The 21,279-nt window shown below is 41.8% G+C and overlaps 1 protein-coding gene and 1 long non-coding RNA gene across 2 annotated transcripts in view; one reads left to right on the top strand and one right to left on the bottom strand.

Moving 5' to 3' along the window:
• The window catches only part of LOC136714077 (NLR family CARD domain-containing protein 3-like), a 50,649-nt gene that overhangs the window by 10,219 nt on the left and 19,151 nt on the right, over positions 1 to 21,279 (bottom strand). The window contains 4 exon segments of the mRNA XM_066691389.1: positions 3,110 to 3,283; positions 6,916 to 7,089; positions 16,306 to 16,479; positions 19,997 to 20,170. Coding sequence (XP_066547486.1) covers positions 3,110 to 3,283; positions 6,916 to 7,089; positions 16,306 to 16,479; positions 19,997 to 20,170 — 696 coding nt within the window.
• Positions 9,186 to 9,682, top strand: LOC136714168 (uncharacterized). Its single transcript, XR_010805014.1, has 2 exons — positions 9,186 to 9,471; positions 9,629 to 9,682. It is a non-coding gene; the product is annotated as an uncharacterized LOC136714168 (long non-coding RNA).

The following is a 21,279-nucleotide window of genomic DNA, read 5'->3' as shown; positions in this document are numbered from 1 at the left end:
CAGTTTTATTTGTTATTCATTTCACACAAAATAATAATTGTTTCCCCCTCATTCCTTCATTACGAGGACGTAATGGACTTAAAATGCTAGATTTATTTCACATTCATAATCAAAATCATAAAAAAAATCATAAAACATCTTAAATTGAACACTATTTATCCTTGAGTTCCTTCCTTACATAGGAAATTGTCCACAGGTGGAAACACTGGGGTATATTCATGAAGAGATTTACACTTTCACAATTTCAAAAGTTCTAGAACACCTACATTTTTCCAGAGTTTAATGTCTCAATGTACTCTATCTACAATGGAAATCAATTATTGTTCAGAAAGTTCTTCCCAACACTGTTGCAGAAGTTCCCACAAATGTGTTGCACTTGTAGGTTACTTTTTCTTTCACCCTTCTGTCCAGTTCATCCCATGTTTTGGGTCATTATCTTGCTGTAGGATGAACCCCTGACCAACTAGGCATATACCAGAGGGTATTGCGTGGCGCTGCAAAATGCTGTGGTAGCCGTTTTGGTTCAGAGTGCCACTCACTCTGCGCAAGTTGCCGACTCTGGATCCAGCAAAAGAGCCCCAGACCATCACGCTTCCTCCTCCATGTTTGACAGTTGGTGTCACACACTGAGGAACCATCCTATCGCCTACTCGATGACGTACAAAAACCCTGTGTGATGAACCAAAGATTTCAAATTTTGATTAAGTGGTCCATAAGACCTTCTTCCAGTCTTCAGTAGTCCACTGGTTGTGTTTCATGACCCAGGCAAGCCTCTTTTTCTTATTTGGCCATCTTAGCAATGGCATTCTTACTACCACTTGAACTGTCAAACTTGCAGCTCGAAGTCTTCTCTTCACAGTTGAAACTGATATTGCTTACTTTGACCAGTGTTAAGCTGTACTTGAAGCTGTTGTCCTGTGAGCCGCCTATCACGCAAGCTGTTGAATCTCAGAAATGTGTCTTCTGATTCTGTTGTGGCTTTGGGTCTGCCAGACCTTCCTCCAGATTCCAAGCGCTTATTGATGGTGTAGGAAACTGTACTTAAAAACAGTGTTTAAATTTCAATAAAAACTTGAAAAATGAGGGTGTTCTAAAACTTTTGACCGGTAGTGTATATCGCCGCAATAACTCATCATCAGCACACCGCTGTATGCCGTCTTCTCATTGCTGCCGTCTCCCAACTTTGAACTAGTTAGTGGACCTCATGAGGTCTCCTAAATATTAGTTAGGAGTACTTTTAATTCCAAAGAATCTTTATGAATACCTCTTACTCTTAAGAGTAAAAGTAGGATCAAATTGACGTCACTCTCAGATATTCCAGGCACTTTGGACTGATTTCTCACTCTCAGATGCTTTATGAATACGAGCACAGAGTTCAGTAATTTGTCAAGCCCAAGTTGGGATGTAAGAAGGAGAAAAAGAAGAAATGTAATTGAGCATTTCCTCTAGGTCTCTCTTCTGGGTAGTTCAGCTTCATCCATCATTGTGCTCATCAGCAGCCTGACCCTGACTGTGTAACACAATTAGTCTGGAGATTGTCAGTTATTCTAAGGTACAGCATATTTCTCTACTATGGAGTATTCTCTCTAGGGGTGTAACAATTCACTGATTCAAATCAATGCGCCGGTCCAGCTGCTTGAGATACGACAGCACCGATTCAAATTCCCCAATCCGGTCCATATTTATTAGCAAACCGGTCAAATATCGATCCGCTCGTCACAAACTGGCCAACAAACCGATACAGCAATTGCACATCAGATCATAATGTGTATTATTTTATCGCTCACAAGTCCTTGGCTTCTCCTATAATGATACTTTGGACCCGGCAGCAATACTGTGTGGGGGTGGATTAAGCCATTTGATTTGTGCAGATCAAAGATCAGAGACACCTGTCTGTCTTGCATTGCATGTGTACGATTGGCTGGTGAACAAGTACAAGGTGGGTTTACAAAGAAATGGGATGGTGTTGCTGAAAACTAATCCATACTAGTCTATGGATCTTCATACGGATGTATTGAGGAATAAATAACGAATTACAACATAGAGCAACTTTACCAATTTGCATTTAGTAAGTTTATATCTATGCAAAATAACAATCTGAGACATCTCCATTTTAATTGTAAAATGTTGGTAACTGGGAATAAAACACACAAAAATCCCATATAAATCACACGCACAGAATGGCTGCTCGGCTCTGTGCTGTGAGTCCCCGGCTCACGCTGCGTCTCTGCACTGGAATCACTGGAAACAGACTGACTGACAACTCGGGCAAAAAGACTGGGAAATGGACAGGCGCGTCTCCTATTATCACGCTTATAGCAAAAATACCACAGTGATTTTGCGATCATTCCTATCTGTTTTGCTTTGATTTCAACTTTGTTTTTTAAAACCGTCTACTATTCACCCCAAAAAATTAAAATATATCCCTACAGCCCTTACACACACACACAATCACACATGCACACACTTACCTCAATTGAATGTACAGTTTGATACACTGCGGTTTTATTTAAAACACAATTGTGTTCAATACAATAATAATCGAAAAAAATACTAATACCGATCTGAGAAGAAACAAAGACAATTCATTCAGATTAAGCCAAAACGTTGATTGCAACGTCAATTAAAAATGAAATCTTCAGGGTTGAAATCTTCTAGTCCTACAGCTATTCAATCTTTTTCTCCCTTTGAGAAGCTCAAAATGTACTTTTGTAGAGTCGTACTTTGCTATCTGTTAAATTGGCTGCCATGATGATTCCATGAGAATTAGACAGTTTGTATGTTTCTATCCCTTAGTTGGATGATGTGAATTTAATTATTTAAAATTAATTTCTAAATCCAACCATATTGAACCAAATTGCATTGTATCGAAACGAAACCTAGTGTATTGAATCAAATTGACCCAAAGCTAAATCGAATCGTATCAAATCATTCATTTGTCTAAACGTATCTTTCCTGTATCGTAAAGATACAGTGTATCTAAGTGCACTAGATGCGTATCGAATCGTCAGAGAGGAAATGTAACACACCCCTAATTCTCTCCATGGGAGCCTATCACCCCCAACAGCCTGTAGTTGAACCATCACACAATCACACAGCCTCTACTTACAGCAGTTTCTCTAGTTTCCAGTTGGGATCCCTCAGTCCGGCAGAGAGCTTTGTCACTCCTGAGTCCCCTGGGCGATTGGAGCTCAGATCCAGCTCTCTCAGAGTTGAGGGGTTTGAACAGAGAGCTGAGGTCAGGGCTGCACAGCCTTGCTCTGTGATCCCACAGCCTGACAGCCTGGAGAGGAAAGGAGACACGTTGTTTATGTGGTATTTTTCCTAGACCTTTAGAAACATTCATGGAGTTTGTTTGTACTAACAGAACTGGAGGCTCCAACAGAAGAGCAGCAGCTGAGCGTCACACTGTTTTCTTTTAATACACATGTTTTTTATTGTTTATAGAAACAGACATTAACAGTACAAACCATACTTTTTATTTAACCTCCCTCCCCAATGCCCCTCCCTCTCAGCGGTTTTAAAATCATTAAAATAAACTTCAGATAGCTGTGTAACACTGTCAACAGCAGAGTCCCATGCAGCCAAAGTCCCTGCAGAGGCTGAGTGTAGTCAAGCTGTGGATCTTTCTAAAATAATAATATCACAAAAGCAATCAAGCCATATAGAAGAGAATGAAATAGACGGTTCACCCATCCCTTCAGAATAGTTTTCTTGGCCGGCGTCATCCCTGTCAAGGGCAGCTTTCTAGAATGTGATGTTAAGACTAATTTGGAATCATCAGCCAGTAGGAGGACTTCAGCAGAGAGAGGCACCTCCACACCCACTCCCAGAACAAATGGAAATAAGTAACCTGTCACTGCCAGACACAAGCCTGGCTTAGAGGGTCTGCACTCATTTTCATCTGAAACTTCCTCAGAGGAGTAGCTTTGAATTTGTGAGCCAATTTGAAGTGAATGAGCTGATGAGCCACATTCTTGGATGAAGTAAAGATATTTTCCCAAATAGTGCTCCAGTCAGGCATAACAGCAATCGTACTTAACTCCCTGTCCCAAATGGACATATTTGGAAGGGTCTTAATATTGTAGACTAACAATTTGTAAAATATGTGAGAGACAAGCCCTGATCCAGGAGAGCTACAAAATAAATCTGCCAAAGGATGAGAACGCAAAGGAGCATCCCAGGGAAGCCCATGTGCCCACAGGGATGAGCGAAGCCTGAAGTACAAAAAGAAAGAGAAGCCTGGAGGAGAGTTGTACTCTTTTAAGTCCTGAGAGGAGCGGAGGCCATTATCAGCAAAGATATCCCCCAATATATGATAATTGCATGTAGACCAAGGAGAATAGACAAAAGGTTGTAATCCAGTTAGCAGAGAGACATTCTGCCAAATAGGAGACAGTGTATGCAGACCAGTGGGTGTGTGACAAAATCAATCAACTTTATTCCAAATTTGTAATGTATTGCTAATAATAGTGCCCATGCGCAGACAGACATATTAGTGCATTAGACCAGTGAAAGGGAGATCCTGTAAAGGACAGGGTTTGACTAAAGTCTCTTCAATGGAACACCAAGAGGCTGGTGTTTCTGGATGCAACCACATCATCCCAGCCCTGAGCTGGAAAGCCCAATAATGAAGTTGAAAAGTTGGTAACGCAAGACCCCCAGCGGATTTAGGGCGTTGCAAAGTCGCTAGACGAATTCTAGGTTTTTTATTGTTCCAGATACATTTGGAAAACACTGAATTAACCTCAGCAATACATTTGGGGGAGGGGGGATCATGCTGACAAATCAAATGCTGATAGTGTTGCATTTCTGACAGTGGCGGAAGAAACTGCATTGCTGACTCGTTCAGTAACAAACAATATCAATTTCTGTTCAGTCTATATCGCCGCAATAACTCTTCATCATCACACCGCTATAACATGTCTCTCTCCTTTCACGGAAGCTGCGCTGATGCCGTCTTCTCATTGCTGCCGTCTCCCAACTTTGAACTAGTTAGTGGACCTCATGAGGTCTCCTAAATATCAGTTGAGTTAGGAGTACTTTTAATTATAACGAATCTTTATGAATAGCTCTTACTCCTAAGAGTAAAAGTAGGATCACATTGACGTCACTCTCAGATATTCCAGGCACTTTGGACTGATTTCTCACTCTCAGATGCTTTATGAATACGAGCACAGAGTTCAGTAATTTGTCAAGCCCAAGTTGGGATGTAAGAAGGAGAAAAAGAAGAAATGTAATTGAGCATTTCCTCTAGGTCTCTCCTCTGGGTAGTTCAGCTTCATCCATCATTGTGCTCATCAGCAGCCTGACCCTGACTGTGTAACACAATTAGTCTGGAGATTGTCAGTTATTCTAAGGTACAGCATATTTCTCTACTATGGAGTATTCTCTCTAGGGGTGTAACGATTCACTGATTCAAATCAATGCGCCGGTCCAGCTGCTTGAGATACGACAGCACCGATTCAAATTCCCCAATCCGGTCCATATTTATTATCAAACCGGTCAAATATCGATCCGCTCGTCACAAACTGGCCAACAAACCGATACAGCAATTGCACATCAGATCATAATGTGTATTATTTTATCGCTCACAAGTCCTTGGCTTCTCCTATAATGATACTTTGGACCCGGCAGCAATACAGTGTGGGGGTGGAATAAGCCATTTGATTTGTGCAGATCAAAGATCAGAGACACCTGTCTGTCTTGCATTGCATGTGTACGATTGGCCGGTGAACAAGTACAAGGTGGGTTTACAAAGAAATGGGATGGTGTTGCTGAAAACTAATCCATACTAGTCTATGGATCTTCATACGGATGTATTGAGGAATAAATAACGAATTACAACATAGAGCAACTTTACCAATTTGCATTTAGTAAGTTTATATCTATGCAAAATAACAATCTGAGACATCTCCATTTTAATTGTAAAATGTTGGTAACTGGGAATAAAACACACAAAAATCCCATATAAATCACACGCACAGAATGGCTGCTCGGCTCTGTGCTGTGAGTCCCCGGCTCACGCTGCGTCTCTGCACTGGAATCACTGGAAACAGACTGACTGACAACTCGGGCAAAAAGACTGGGAAATGGACAGGCGCGTCTCCTATTATCACGCTTATAGCAAAAATACCACAGTGATTTTGCGTTCATTCCTATCTGTTTTGCTTTGATTTCAACTTTGTTTTTTAAAACCGTCTACTATTCACCCCAAAAAATTAAAATATATCCCTACAGCCCTTACACACACACACAATCACACATGCACACACTTACCTCAATTAAATGTACAGTTTGATACACTGCGGTTTTATTTAAAACACAATTGTGTTCAATACAATAATAATCGAAAAAAATACTAATACCGATCTGAGAAGAAACAAAGACAATTCATTCAGATTAAGCCAAAACGTTGATTGCAACGTCAATTAAAAATGAAATCTTCAGGGTTGAAATCTTCTAGTCCTACAGCTATTCAATCTTTTCCTCCCTTTGAGAAGCTCAAAATGTACTTTTGTAGAGTCGTACTTTGCTATCTGTTAAATTGGCTGCCATGATGATTGCATGGGAATTAGCCAGTTTGTACGTTTCTATCCCTTAGTTGGATAATGTGACTTTTAATTTTAAATGTATATCTAAATCCAACCATTTTGAACCAAATCGCATTGTATTGAAACGAAACCTACTGTATCGCATCAAACTGACCCAAAGCTGAATCGAATCGTATCAAATCATTCATTTGTCTAAACGTATCTTTCCTGTATCGTAAAGATACAGTCTATCTAGATGCACTAGATGCTTATCGATTCGTCAGAGAGGAAATGTAACACACCCCTAATTCTCTCCATGGGAGCCTATCACCCCCAACAGCCTGTAGTTGAACCATCACACAATCACACAGCCTCTACTTACAGCAGTTTCTCTAGTTTCCAGTTGGGATCCCTCAGTCCGGCAGAGAGCATTGTCACTCCTGAGTCCCCTGGGCGATTGGAGCTCAGATCCAGCTCTCTCAGAGTTGAGGGGTTTGAACAGAGAGCTGAGGTCAGGGCTGCACAGCCTCGCTCTGCGATCCCACAGCCTGACAGCCTGGAGAGGAAAGGAGACACGTTGTTTATGTGGTATTTTTCCTAGACCTTTAGAAACATTCATGGAGTTTGTTTGTACTAACAGAACTGGAGGCTCCAACAGAAGAGCAGCAGCTGAGCGTAACACTGTTTTCTTTTAATACACATGTTTTTTATTGTTGATAGAAACAAACATTAACAATACAAACAATACTTTTTATTTAACCTCCCTCCCCAATGCCCCTCCCTCTCAGAGGTTTTAAAATCATTAAAATAAACTTCAAATAGCTGTGTAACACTGTCAACAGCAGAGTCCCATGCAGCCACAGTCCATGCAGAGGCTGAGTGTAGTCAAGCTGTGGATCTTTCTAAAATAATAATATCACAAAAGGAATCAAGCCATATAGAAGAGAATGAAATAGACGGTTCACCCATCCCTTCAGAATAGTTTTCTTAGCCGGCGTCATCCCTGTCAAGGGCAGCTTTCTAGAATGTGATGTTAAGACTAATTTGGAATCATCAGCCAGTAGGAGGACTTCAGCAGAGAGAGGCACCTCCACACCCACTCCCAGAACAAATGGAAATAAGTAACCTGTCACTGCCAGACACAAGCCTGGCTTAGAGGGTCTGCACTCATTTTCATCTGAAACTTCCTCAGAGGAGTAGCTTTGAATTTGTGAGCCAATTTGAAGTGAATGAGCTGATGAGCCACATTCTTGGATGAAGTAAAGATATTTTCCCAAATAGTGCTCCAGTCAGGCATAACAGCAATCGTACTTAACTCCCTGTCCCAAATGGACATAATTGGAAGGGTCTTAATATTGTAGACTAACAATTTGTAAAATATATGAGAGACAAGCTCTGATCCAGGAGAGCTACAAAATAAATCTGCCAAAGGATGAGAACGCAAAGGAGCATCCCAGGGAAGCCCATGCACCCACAGGGATGAGCGAAGCCTGAAGTACAAAAAGAAAGAGAAGCCTGGAGGAGAGTAGTACTCTTTTAAGTCCTGAGAGGAGCGGAGGCCATTATCAGCAAAGATATCCCCCAATATATGATAATTGCATGTAGACCAAGGAGAATAGACAAAAGGTTGTGATCCAGTTAGCAGAGAGACATTCTGCCAAATAGGAGACAGTGTATGCAGACCAGTGGGTGTGTGACAAAATCAATCAACTTTATTCCAAATTTGTAATGTATTGCTAATAATAGTGCCCATGCGCAGACAGACATATTAGTGCATTAGACCAGTGAAAGGGAGATCCTGTAAAGGACAGGGTTTGACTAAAGTCTCTTCAATGGAACGCCAAGAGGCTGGTGTTTCTGGATGCAACCACATCATCCCAGCCCTGAGCTGGAAAGCCCAATAATGAAGTTGAAAAGTTGGTAACGCAAGACCCCCAGCGGATTTAGGGCGTTGCAAAGTCGCTAGACGAATTCTAGGTTTTTTATTGTTCCAGATACATTTGGAAAACACTGAATTAACCTCAGCAATACATTTGGGGGAGGGGGGATCATGCTGACAGTGTTGCATTTCTGACAGTGGCGGAAGAAACTGCATTGCTGACTCGTTCAGTAACAAACAATATCAATTTCTGTTCAGTCTATATCGCCGCAATAACTCTTCATCATCACACCGCTATAACATGTCTCTCTCCTTTCACGGAAGCTGCGCTGATGCCGTCTTCTCATTGCTGCCGTCTCCCAACTTTGAACTAGTTAGTGGACCTCATGAGGTCTCCTAAATATCAGTTGAGTTAGGAGTACTTTTAATTCTAACGAATCTTTATGAATAGCTCTTACTCCTAAGAGTAAAAGTAGGATCACATTGACGTCACTCTCAGATATTCCAGGCACTTTGGACTGATTTCTCACTCTCAGATGCTTTATGAATACGAGCACAGAGTTCAGTAATTTGTCAAGCCCAAGTTGGGATGTAAGAAGGAGAAAAAGAAGAAATGTAATTGAGCATTTCCTCTAGGTCTCTCCTCTGGGTAGTTCAGCTTCATCATCATTGTGCTCATCAGCAGCCTGACCCTGACTGTGTAACACAATTAGTCTGGAGATTGTCAGTTATTCTAAGGTACAGCATATTTCTCTACTATGGAGTATGTAACTGCCTCTCAGCTTTAGTTAAGTTTGTGACTATTTTTTTGGTTCCTACCTAAAATTAATAGGATATCGTAGAGGCGGAACTAATTAGCGCCATCCTTGTGTTCCGCACGTAATTAAAGGGGGCACAACATCTGAAGTGTAGAGCTAAAACATAGCATCGCAAGAGCTCTCCGAGCTAAGTAAATATTAAGAATATAAAGATATCTAAATGTATATTATCCGAGTAAAAGAAGACAAGGAAGAAGGCTTTTGAGATTTAGCCCCTCCTAAGTAGGAAGCAGCCTACGAGGTATGTTTCTTTTGTATCCAGTTGTCTGTGATATATTTCATGTGCATAGCTTGTGTTAACTAGTGTGTAACTATAACGGCACAAACTGTATTCAAGACATACATACATGCATTGTATTTATAATTTCCTTTTATTTTTTTTCTCTCTTTCAACCCAGTTCTCACGGGTTGACATGATATGTTGTTGAAATAAAACCCCGTTTTTTAACCAAGACCTCGTGCTTCGTGTTGACTACTGGAGGGAGCTACAGTGAGAACTCGACTGCTCCGCATGAGTAGGCGAGGAAGACGGCAACGGAGAGCGCGAATCGTGGTCGGGCCAAGACATCTGCACATGACAGCGCGTGCGCGCCTTCATTCCAGCGCGAGAAGAGGCAGTGCCCACGGAAGAATCAGGTTTCATAACGCAAATTAAGCTGTAATTCAGAGACATTAAGCGTTCTGGGCAAGAGAATGAGACATTTCTTTGCATTTCCCATTAGTTAATGTTTTGTTTACTTACCTTTTCTCAAATTGAAGTGGATTGATATTGCTACTGTGTTGATATTGTGTCTACTGATGAGTAGGATGTGAATATTAAGAACTATTAGTACCGAGAGTAAGGCAGAATTGGTCATATTTAGACTTAAAAGTGAATGGTTATTACTTAATGTGGTATATGTACAAGTTTAACTAAGAGTTAATATTTTTGGTTTGTTTAATTTCATTTGTGGTAATTTAAGATTTAAATAAGGCCATATATAACTATAACAAGTTATCAGGCAAGAAGACCATAGCTCCATAGATCACAAAGTGAGTGTTACTAGTCTTTGAGTACAGTTAGTACAGTTTTTATTTTGGAAAAAGCAAGTTAATTTAGCTGCAGAGAGTAATTTTTCTCCAAAGTAGTGTCAGTAGCTGCAAGTAATTAAAGGCTGACTATTCACATATCAGAGATTAAAAACAACTACTCAATTGAGCTTAAGCTAAGTTAAACATAACTTAGATTATTGTGAACAAGGTAATTTACTCAACTAAAAAACAAGTTTAGATTTAAACCAAACTAAAGCAAAATGTCAGAGTTTGAGCTTTTCTTTGAGAGTGACAAAGAGGGTGCAGGTGAAGACGCGCAGCAGCACTGCGCAGACATGCAACCACAAGCTGCTGAAGGCACAGGAGATAACCACACTTCCTCACAAGAGCCACATAGAAGCCAAAGGGTCCGCAGGTTTACGGAAAAGGGCCAAGAACTGCACGATCAGCAAGTAAGAAGATTTGCACACCGTTTCAGTGTGAGCTACGAGAAGTGGAAAGCTATCGCTAAGGATGCCAAACAAGCGCTGAGTGGACAATGCTCAAACAACCTGCTGCGTGACCACATCACTAAGATAAGCAATGCCTCAGATAATCTGAACGTTGTTTATGAAGATTTAAGGCACATTGACATTCCCGACCAAGACACACGTCGCAGAGCAGACACCTGCGAAGCAGTAAAAAGAAACAAACAGTACTACAAAGACTACAAGACCTTCATGGATGAGATCATAACACGTGGAGATGCAGAAAGGGTCCCAGAAGAAGACCTCAATAAAGCTCCAGCATGGTACATCCCACACCATGGGGTGTATCATCCCCAAAAGCCTGGGAAGATACGTGTTGTCTTCGATTGTTCGGCGAGATTTCAAGAGACATCCTTAAACGACCATCTCCTGACCGGTCCAGAGCTGACAAACACCTTGGTGGGAGTTCTGTGTCGTTTCCGGAAAGGTCCAGTGGCAATCATGTGTGACATTGAACGCATGTTCCACCAGTTCCACGTTAAAGCAGAAGACCAAGATTACCTAAGATTCCTGTGGTGGGAGAATGGAAATCTTGAAGCCAAACCATCCATCTACCGGATGAAGGTCCACTTGTTTGGCGCTGCTTCATCACCTGGCTGCGCTAACTATGGACTCAAGCACCTCGCAGCCGAAGGACACGGACACTTCAGTGAAGCCACCATCAAGTTCATTCAGAAGAACTTTTACGTTGATGACGGCTTGTCAAGCTTAGCGTCTGAAAGCCAAGCTATTCAGTTAGTGAAGGAGGCAAGAGAGCTCTGCAACAAAGGCAAACTCAGGCTGCACAAGTTCATTTCCAACAGCAAGAAAGTCCTAGCCTCAATCCCCAAAGAAGAATGTGCAAAAGCCGCCCAAGACCTGGACATGGCCCTGGGAGAGCTACACGTGGAAAGAGCACTTGGCATACAGTGGTGCGTGGCTTCTGACGAGTTCCAGTTCAGAGTGATTGTGAAAGAAAATCCACTTACCCGAAGAGGAGTTTTATCCACTGTCGCTTCAGTATACGATCCACTCGGATTTGTGGCACCGTTCATCCTGGTGGGAAAACAGATTCTGCAGCAGATGTGTCATAACAAGCTCAGTTGGGATGACATCTTACCTGATGATCTTCGACCCCTGTGGGAGTTTTGGCTCCAAGACCTGCAAAACCTGGCTGGTGTAAAGATTCAGAGATGCTACATTCCATTAAACTTTAAGGTTCAGAGCTACGAGCTCCATCATTTCTCTGATGCCAGCGTGTCAGGTTATGGCGAGTGTTCGTACCTCAGAGCAGTCAGTGCATCAGGTGAAGTCCACTGCTCTTTGGTAATGGGGAAGTCAAGAGTAGCCCCTGCTAAGGTTACCACCATACCAAGACTTGAGCTGTCAGCAGCAGTCGTAGCCGTCCGCACCAGTGACATGCTCAAAAGGGAACTGGAGATAGATTGCCTACAAGAATTCTTCTGGACCGATTCAAAGGTTGTCCTCGGATACATCAGTAACGAGGCCAGGAGATTTCATGTGTTCGTGGCAAACCGTGTGGAACGCATCAAGCAAAGTACGGAGTCTGCGCAATGGAGGTATGTGGCTTCCGAAGAGAATCCAGCAGATCATGCCTCAAGAGGTCTTGCAGCAAAACAACTTGTAGCTTCCAACTGGTTCACGGGTCCAAGCTTTCTTTGGCAGAAAGAGCTGACCAGCGAAGTAGTCAAGGTGGGAGAGATTGCAAGTAGTGATCCAGAGATCAAGAAGGCCCAGGCTCATGACACCCTGGCAAAGGAAATAAGGTCACTGTTAGATTGTCTACGAAAGTTCTCTGACTGGTCAAGAATGGTGAAAGCTATAGCCAGACTAAAGCGGCGTGCAAGGGAAGCGAAAGGCCTCAGGCCAAGGTCCTGGGAAAGCACCAGTTTAGAGGAAAGGAGAGATGCAGAGCTCAGCATAATCAAGATGGTCCAACAAGCAACCCTCTCTCAAGAAATACAGGGCATCCAGTGTCATAAGAACTCACAAATCAAAGACAAGGCCAACAAGTTACACAAGTTGGGTCCATTCCTGGATGACCAAGGTATCCTCAGAGTCGGAGGCCGCTTAACTCATGCTGCTCTTCATCCACATGTGAAGCATCCAGCTGTTCTCCCTAGAGACAGTCACGTGTCGGCATTACTCGTCAAGCACTATCACGAGAGAGTGCACCATCAGGGACGGGGAATGACCATAAATGAGATCCGATCCAATGGTATATGGATCCTGGGATGCAGCAGGGCAGTGTCATCCCATATTTACAAATGCACAACGTGCAGGAAGTTCAGAAGATGCACAGAACAACAAAGGATGGCAAATCTCCCGGAAGATCGAATGGAAACAACCCCTCCATTTACTTACTGCGGGATGGACTGCTTCGGGCCATTCCACATCAAGGAAGGAAGAAAAGAGTTAAAGCGTTATGGACTCTTACTTACCTGCATGTGTTCCAGAGCAGTGCATATTGAAATGCTCGACGACTTGACCACAGATGCCTTCATTAACGCTCTGCGTTCATGCATCGCTATTCGTGGAACAGTACGGCAAATAAGGTGTGATCAAGGGACAAACTTTGTTGGTGCCAGGCGTGAGTTCATTCAAGCATTAAAGGAGATGGATCAAGAGGAACTCAAAGAACTGAGATGTGAGTTCATCATGAACACCCCAGCTTCAAGTCATATGGGTGGCGTCTGGGAAAGACAAATTCGCACTATCAGAAGTGTCTTGACGTCCATTCTAGAACAGTCAGCCAGACAACTTGACTGCTCCTCACTACGAACGTTCCTATATGAAGTTATGGCGGTTGTAAATAGCAGACCTCTGACCACTGATCATCTGAACGATCCATCCTGTCCAGAGCCCTTGACACCAAATCACATCCTGACCATGAAATCCACGATCATCTCTCCACCTCCTGGAAAGTTCATCAGGGAAGATCTGTACCTCCGTAAAAGATGGCGCAGAGTTCAACTCTTAGCCAACAACTTTTGGACACGGTGGAAAAAGGAATACCTCCTCAATCTCCAACAGAGACAGAAGTGGACCAAAGACCGCAGAAACGCTAAGGTCAATGATATTGTCATTTTGCAAGATGATGCTACACCACGAAACCAGTGGAAGTTAGCAAAGGTTATTGAAGTGTACCCAGGAAAGGACGGAAGAGTGAGAAGGCTCAAGTTGCTTATCGGCGATTCAACTCTGGATGGAAGAGGAAAGCGCATCTCTAAACCTGTTCATTTGGAGAGGCCCATCCATAAGACAGTTACATTGTTGGAAGCAGACTGAAGACTCCAGCATCCTCCAGTCACTCTTTCAACTAGTTCTTAAGTTAAGATAATAAGTAAATAGTTAGAACTTAGAAATTAATATTATGTGCAGTTTATATGCAGTATGTGTGTCTCCAAGCTGTTCTGAGAAATCACTTGTGATTTGGTGGGAGTGTAACTGCCTCTCAGCTTTAGTTAAGTTTGTGACTATTTTTTTGGTTCCTACCTAAAATTAATAGGATATCGTAGAGGCGGAACTAATTAGCGCCATCCTTGTGTTCCGCACGTAATTAAAGGGGGCACAACATCTGAAGTGTAGAGCTAAAACATAGCATCGCAAGAGCTCTCCGAGCTAAGTAAATATTAAGAATATAAAGATATCTAAATGTATATTATCCGAGTAAAAGAAGACAAGGAAGAAGGCTTTTGAGATTTAGCCCCTCCTAAGTAGGAAGCAGCCTACGAGGTATGTTTCTTTTGTATCCAGTTGTCTGTGATATATTTCATGTGCATAGCTTGTGTTAACTAGTGTGTAACTATAACGGCACAAACTGTATTCAAGACATACATACATGCATTGTATTTATAATTTCCTTTTATTTTTTTTCTCTCTTTCAACCCAGTTCTCACGGGTTGACATGATATGTTGTTGAAATAAAACCCCGTTTTTTAACCAAGACCTCGTGCTTCGTGTTGACTACTGGAGGGAGCTACAGAGTATTCTCTCTAGGGGTGTAACAATTCACTGATTCAAATCAATGCGCCGGTCCAGCTGCTTGAGATACGACAGCACCGATTCAAATTCCCCAATCCGGTCCATATTTATTAGCAAACCGGTCAAATATCGATCCGCTCGTCACAAACTGGCCAACAAACCGATACAGCAATTGCACATCAGATCATAATGTGTATTATTTTATCGCTCACAAGTCCTTGGCTTCTCCTATAATGATACTTTGGACCCGGCAGCAATACAGTGTGGGGGTGGATTAAGCCATTTGATTTGTGCAGATCAAAGATCAGAGACACCTGTCTGTCTTGCATTGCATGTGTACGATTGGCCGGTGAACAAGTACAAGGTGGGTTTACAAAGAAATGGGATGGTGTTGCTGAAAACTAATCCATACTAGTCTATGGATCTTCATACGGATGTATTGAGGAATAAATAACGAATTACAACATAGAGCAACTTTACCAATTTGCATTTAGTAAGTTTATATCTATGCAAAATAACAATCTGAGACATCTCCATTTTAATTGTAAAATGTTGGTAACTGGGAATAAAACACACAAAAATCCCATATAAATCACACGCACAGAATGGCTGCTCGGCTCTGTGCTGTGAGTCCCCGGCTCACGCTGCGTCTCTGCACTGGAATCACTGGAAACAGACTGACTGACAACTCGGGCAAAAAGACTGGGAAATGGACAGGCGCGTCTCCTATTATCACGCTTATAGCAAAAATACCACAGTGATTTTGCGTTCATTCCTATCTGTTTTGCTTTGATTTCAACTTTGTTTTTTAAAACCGTCTACTATTCACCCCAAAACATTAAAATATATCCCTACAGCCCTTACACACACACACAATCACACATGCACACACTTACCTCAATTAAATGTACAGTTTGATACACTGCGGTTTTATTTAAAACACAATTGTGTTCAATACAATAATAATCGAAAAAAATACTAATACCGATCTGAGAAGAAACAAAGACAATTCATTCAGATTAAGCCAAAACGTTGATTGCAATGTCAATTAAAAATGAAATCTTCAGGGTTGAAATCTTCTAGTCCTACAGCTATTCAATCTTTTCCTCCCTTTGAGAAGCGCAAAATGTACTTTTGTAGAGTCATACTTTGCTATCTGTTAAATTGGCTGCCATGATGATTGCATGGGAATTAGCCAGTTTGTACGTTTCTATCCCTTAGTTGGATAATGTGACTTTTAATTTTAAATGTATATCTAAATCCAACCATTTTGAACCAAATCGCATTGTATTGAAACGAAACCTACTGTATCGCATCAAACTGACCCAAAGCTGAATCGAATCGTATCAAATCATTCATTTGTCTAAACGTATCTTTCCTGTATCGTAAAGATACAGTCTATCTAGATGCACTAGATGCTTATCGATTCGTCAGAGAGGAAATGTAACACACCCCTAATTCTCTCCATGGGAGCCTATCACCCCCAACAGCCTGTAGTTGAACCATCACACAATCACACAGCCTCTACTTACAGCAGTTTCTCTAGTTTACAGTTGGGATCCCTCAGTCCAGCAGAGAGCTTTGTAACTCCTGAGTCCCCTGGGCGATTGGAGCTCAGATCCAGCTCTCTCAGAGTTGAGGGGTTTGAACAGAGAGCTGAGGTCAGGGCTGCACAGCCTTGCTCTGCGATCCCACAGCCTGACAGCCTGGAGAGGAAAGGAGACATGTTGGTTATCTTGTATTTTTCCTAGACCTTTAGAAACATTCATGGAGTTTGTTTGTACTAACAGAACTGGAGGCTCCAACAGAAGAGCAGCAGCTGAGCGTAACACTGTTTTCTTTTTATACACATGTTTTTTATTGTTGATAGAAACAAACATTAACAATACAAACAATACTTTTTATTTAACCTCCCTCCCCAATGCCCCTCCCTCTCAGCGGTTTTAAAATCATTAAAATAAACTTCAAATAGCTGTGTAACACTGTCAACAGCAGAGTCCCATGCAGCCAAAGTCCCTGCAGAGGCTGAGTGTAGTCAAGCTGTGTCTCTTTCTAAAATAATAATATCACAAAAGCAATCAAGCCATATAGAAGAGAATGAAACAGACGGTTCACCCATCCGTTCAGAATAGTTTTCTTGGCCACCGTCATCCCAATAGGTACCTGTCTCTCCCAGACATAAGCCCGGCTTAGAGGGTCTGCACTCATTTTCATGTGAAACTTCATGAGAGGAGTAGCTTTGAATTTGTGAGCCAATTTGAAGTGAATGAGCTGATGAGCCACATTCTTGGATGAAGTAAAGATATTTTCCCAAATAGTGCTCCAGTCAGGCATAACAGCAATCGTACTTAACTCCCTGTCCCAAATGGACATAATTGGAAGGGTCTTAATATTGTAGACTAACAATTTGTAAAATATGTGAGAGACAAGCTCTGATCCAGGAGAGCTACAAAATAAATCTGCCAAAGGATGAGAACGCAAAGGAGCATCCCAGAGAAGCCCATGTGCCCACAGGGATGAGCGAAGCCTGAAGTACAAAAAGAAAGAGAAGCCTGGAGGAGAGTAGTACTCTTTTAAGTCCTGAGAGGAGCGGAGGCCAATATCAGCAAAGATATCCCCCAATATATGATAATTGCATGTAGACCAAGGAGAATAGACAAAAGGTTGTGATCCAGTTAGCAGAGAGACATTCTGCCAAATAGGAGACAGTGTATGCAGACCAGTGGGTGTGTGACAAAATCAATCAACTTTATTCCAAATTTGTAATGTATTGCTAATAATAGTGCCCATGCGCAGACAGACATATTAGTGCATTAGACCAGTGAAAGGGAGATCCTGTAAAGGACAGGGTTTGACTAAAGTCTCTTCAATGGAACGCCAAGAGGCTGGTGTTTCTGGATGCAACCACATCATCCCAGCCCTGAGCTGGAAAGCCCAATAATGAAGTTGAAAAGTTGGTAACGCAAGACCCCCAGCGGATTTAGGGCGTTGCAAAGTCGCTAGACGAATTCTAGGTTTTTTATTGTTCCAGATACATTTGGAAAACACTGAATTAACCTCAGCAATACATTTGGGGGAGGGGGGATCATGCTGACAAATCAAATGCTGACAGTGTTGCATTTCTGACAGTGGCGGAAGAAACTGCATTGCTGACTCGTTCAGTAACAAACAATATCAATTTCTGTTCAGTCTATATCGCTGCAATAACTCTTCATCATCACACCGCTATAACATGTCTCTCTCCTTTCACGGAAGCTGCGCTGATGCCGTCTTCTCATTGCTGCCGTCTCCCAACTTTGAACTAGTTAGTGGACCTCATGAGGTCTCCTAAATATCAGTTGAGTTAGGAGTACTTTTAATTCTAACGAATCTTTATGAATAGCTCTTACTCCTAAGAGTAAAAGTAGGATCACATTGACGTCACTCTCAGATATTCCAGGCACTTTGGACTGATTTCTCACTCTCAGATGCTTTATGAATACGAGCACAGAGTTCAGTAATTTGTCAAGCCCAAGTTGTGATGTAAGAAGGAGAAAAAGAAGAAATGTAATTGAGCATTTCCTCTAGGTCTCTCCTCTGGGTAGTTCAGCTTCATCATCATTGTGCTCATCAGCAGCCTGACCCTGACTGTGTAACACAATTAGTCTGGAGATTGTCAGTTATTCTAAGGTACAGCATATTTCTCTACTATGGAGTATTCTCTCTAGGGGTGTAACAATTCACTGATTCAAATCAATGCGCCGGTCCAGCTGCTTGAGATACGACAGCACCGATTCAAATTCCCCAATCCGGTCCATATTTATTAGCAAACCGGTCAAATATCGATCCGCTCGTCACAAACTGGCCAACAAACCGATACAGCAATTGCACATCAGATCATAATGTGTATTATTTTATCGCTCACAAGTCCTTGGCTTCTCCTATAATGATACTTTGGACCCGGCAGCAATACAGTGTGGGGGTGGATTAAGCCATTTGATTTGTGCAGATCAAAGATCAGAGACACCTGTCTGTCTTGCATTGCATGTGTATGATTGGCCGGTGAACAAGTACAAGGTGGGTTTACAAAGAAATGGGATGGTGTTGCTGAAAACTAATCCATACTAGTCTATGGATCTTCATACGGATGTATTGAGGAATAAATAACGAATTACAACATAGAGCAACTTTACCAATTTGCATTTAGTAAGTTTATATCTATGCAAAATAACAATCTGAGACATCTCCATTTTAATTGTAAAATGTTGGTAACTGGGAATAAAACACACAAAAATCCCATATAAATCACACGCACAGAATGGCTGCTCAGCTCTGTGCTGTGAGTCCCCGGCTCACGCTGCGTCTCTGCACTGGAATCACTGGAAACAGACTGACTGACAACTCGGGCAAAAAGACTGGGAAATGGACAGGCGCGTCTCCTATTATCACGCTTATAGCAAAAATACCACAGTGATTTGCGTTCATTCCTATCTGTTTTGCTTTGATTTCAACTTTGTTTTTTAAAACCGTCTACTATTCACCCCAAAACATTAAAATATATCCCTACAGCCCTTACACACACACACAATCACACATGCACACACTTACCTCAATTAAATGTACAGTTTGATACACTGCGGTTTTATTTAAAACACAATTGTGTTCAATACAATAATAATCGAAAAAAATACTAATACCGATCTGAGAAGAAACAAAGACAATTCATTCAGATTAAGCCAAAACGTTGATTGCAACGTCAATTAAAAATGAAATCTTCAGGGTTGAAATCTTCTAGTCCTACAGCTATTCAATCTTTTCCTCCCTTTGAGAAGCTCAAAATGTACTTTTGTAGAGTCGTACTTTGCTATCTGTTAAATTGGCTGCCATGATGATTGCATAGGAATTAGCCAGTTTGTACGTTTCTATCCCTTAGTTGGATAATGTGACTTTTAATTTTAAATGTATATCTAAATCCAACCATTTTGAACCAAATCACATTGTATTGAAACGAAACCTACTGTATCGCATCAAACTGACCCAAAGCTGAATCGAATCGTATCAAATCATTCATTTGTCTAAACGTATCTTTCCTGTATCGTAAAGATACAGTCTATCTAGATGCACTAGATGCTTATCGATTCGTCAGAGAGGAAATGTAACACACCCCTAATTCTCTCCATGGGAGCCTATCACCCCCAACAGTCTGTAGTTGAACCATCACACAATCACACAGCCTCTACTTACAGCAGTTTCTCTAGTTTACAGTTGGGATCCCTCAGTCCAGCAGAGAGCTCTGTCACTCCTGAGTCCCCTGGGCGATTGTAGCTCAGATCCAGCTCTCTCAGAGTTGAGGGGTTTGAACAGAGAGCTGAGGTCAGGGCTGCACAGCCTTCCTCTGCGATCCCACAGCCTGACAGCCTGGAGAGGAAAGGAGACACGTTGGTTATCTTGTATTTTTCCTAGACCTTTAGAAACATTCATGGAGTTTGTTTGTACTAACAGAACTGGAGGCTCCAACAGAAGAGCAGCAGCTGAGCGTAACACTGTTTTCTTTTTATACACATGTTTTTTATTGTTGATAGAAACAAACATTAACAATACAAACAATACTTTTTATTTAACCTCCCTCCCCAATGCCCCTCCCTCTCAGCGGTTTTAAAATCATTAAAATAAACTTCAAATAGCTGTGTAACACTGTCAACAGCAGAGTCCCATGCAGCCAAAGTCCCTGCAGAGGCTGAGTGTAGTCAAGCTGTGTCTCTTTCTAAAATAATAATATCACAAAAGCAATCAAGCCATATAGAAGAGAATGAAACAGACGGTTCACCCATCCGTTCAGAATAGTTTTCTTGGCCACCGTCATCCCAATAGGTACCTGTCTCTCCCAGACATAAGCCCGGCTTAGAGGGTCTGCACTCATTTTCATGTGAAACTTCATGAGAGGAGTAGCTTTGAATTTGTGAGCCAATTTGAAGTGAATGAGTTGATGAGCCACATTCTTGGATGAAGTAAAGATATTTTCCCAAATAGTGCTCCAGTCAGGCATAACAGCAATCGTACTTAACTCCCTGTCCCAAATGGACATAATTGGAAGGGTCTTAATATTGTAGACTAACAATTTGTAAAATATGTGAGAGACAAGCCCTGATCCAGGAGAGCTACAAAATAAATCTGCCAAAGGATGAGAACGCAAAGGAGCATCCCAGGGAAGCCCATGTGCCCACAGGGATGAGCGAAGCCTGAAGTACAAAAAGAAAGAGAAGCCTGGAGGAGAGTAGTACTCTTTTAAGTCCTGAGAGGAGCGGAGGCCATTATCAGCAAAGATATCCCCCAATATATGATAATTGCATGTAGACCAAGGAGAATAGACAAAAGGTTGTAATCCAGTTAGCAGAGAGACATTCTGCCAAATAGGAGACAGTGTATGCAGACCAGTGGGTGTGTGACAAAATCAATCAACTTTATTCCAAATTTGTAATGTATTGCTAATAATAGTGCCCATGCGCAGACAGACATATTAGTGCATT

This window comes from Amia ocellicauda, chromosome 18 (assembly GCF_036373705.1).
Source record: "Amia ocellicauda isolate fAmiCal2 chromosome 18, fAmiCal2.hap1, whole genome shotgun sequence".
Lineage (NCBI taxonomy): Eukaryota > Metazoa > Chordata > Actinopteri > Amiiformes > Amiidae > Amia > Amia ocellicauda.
This window is presented reverse-complemented; position numbering and strand designations above follow the sequence as displayed.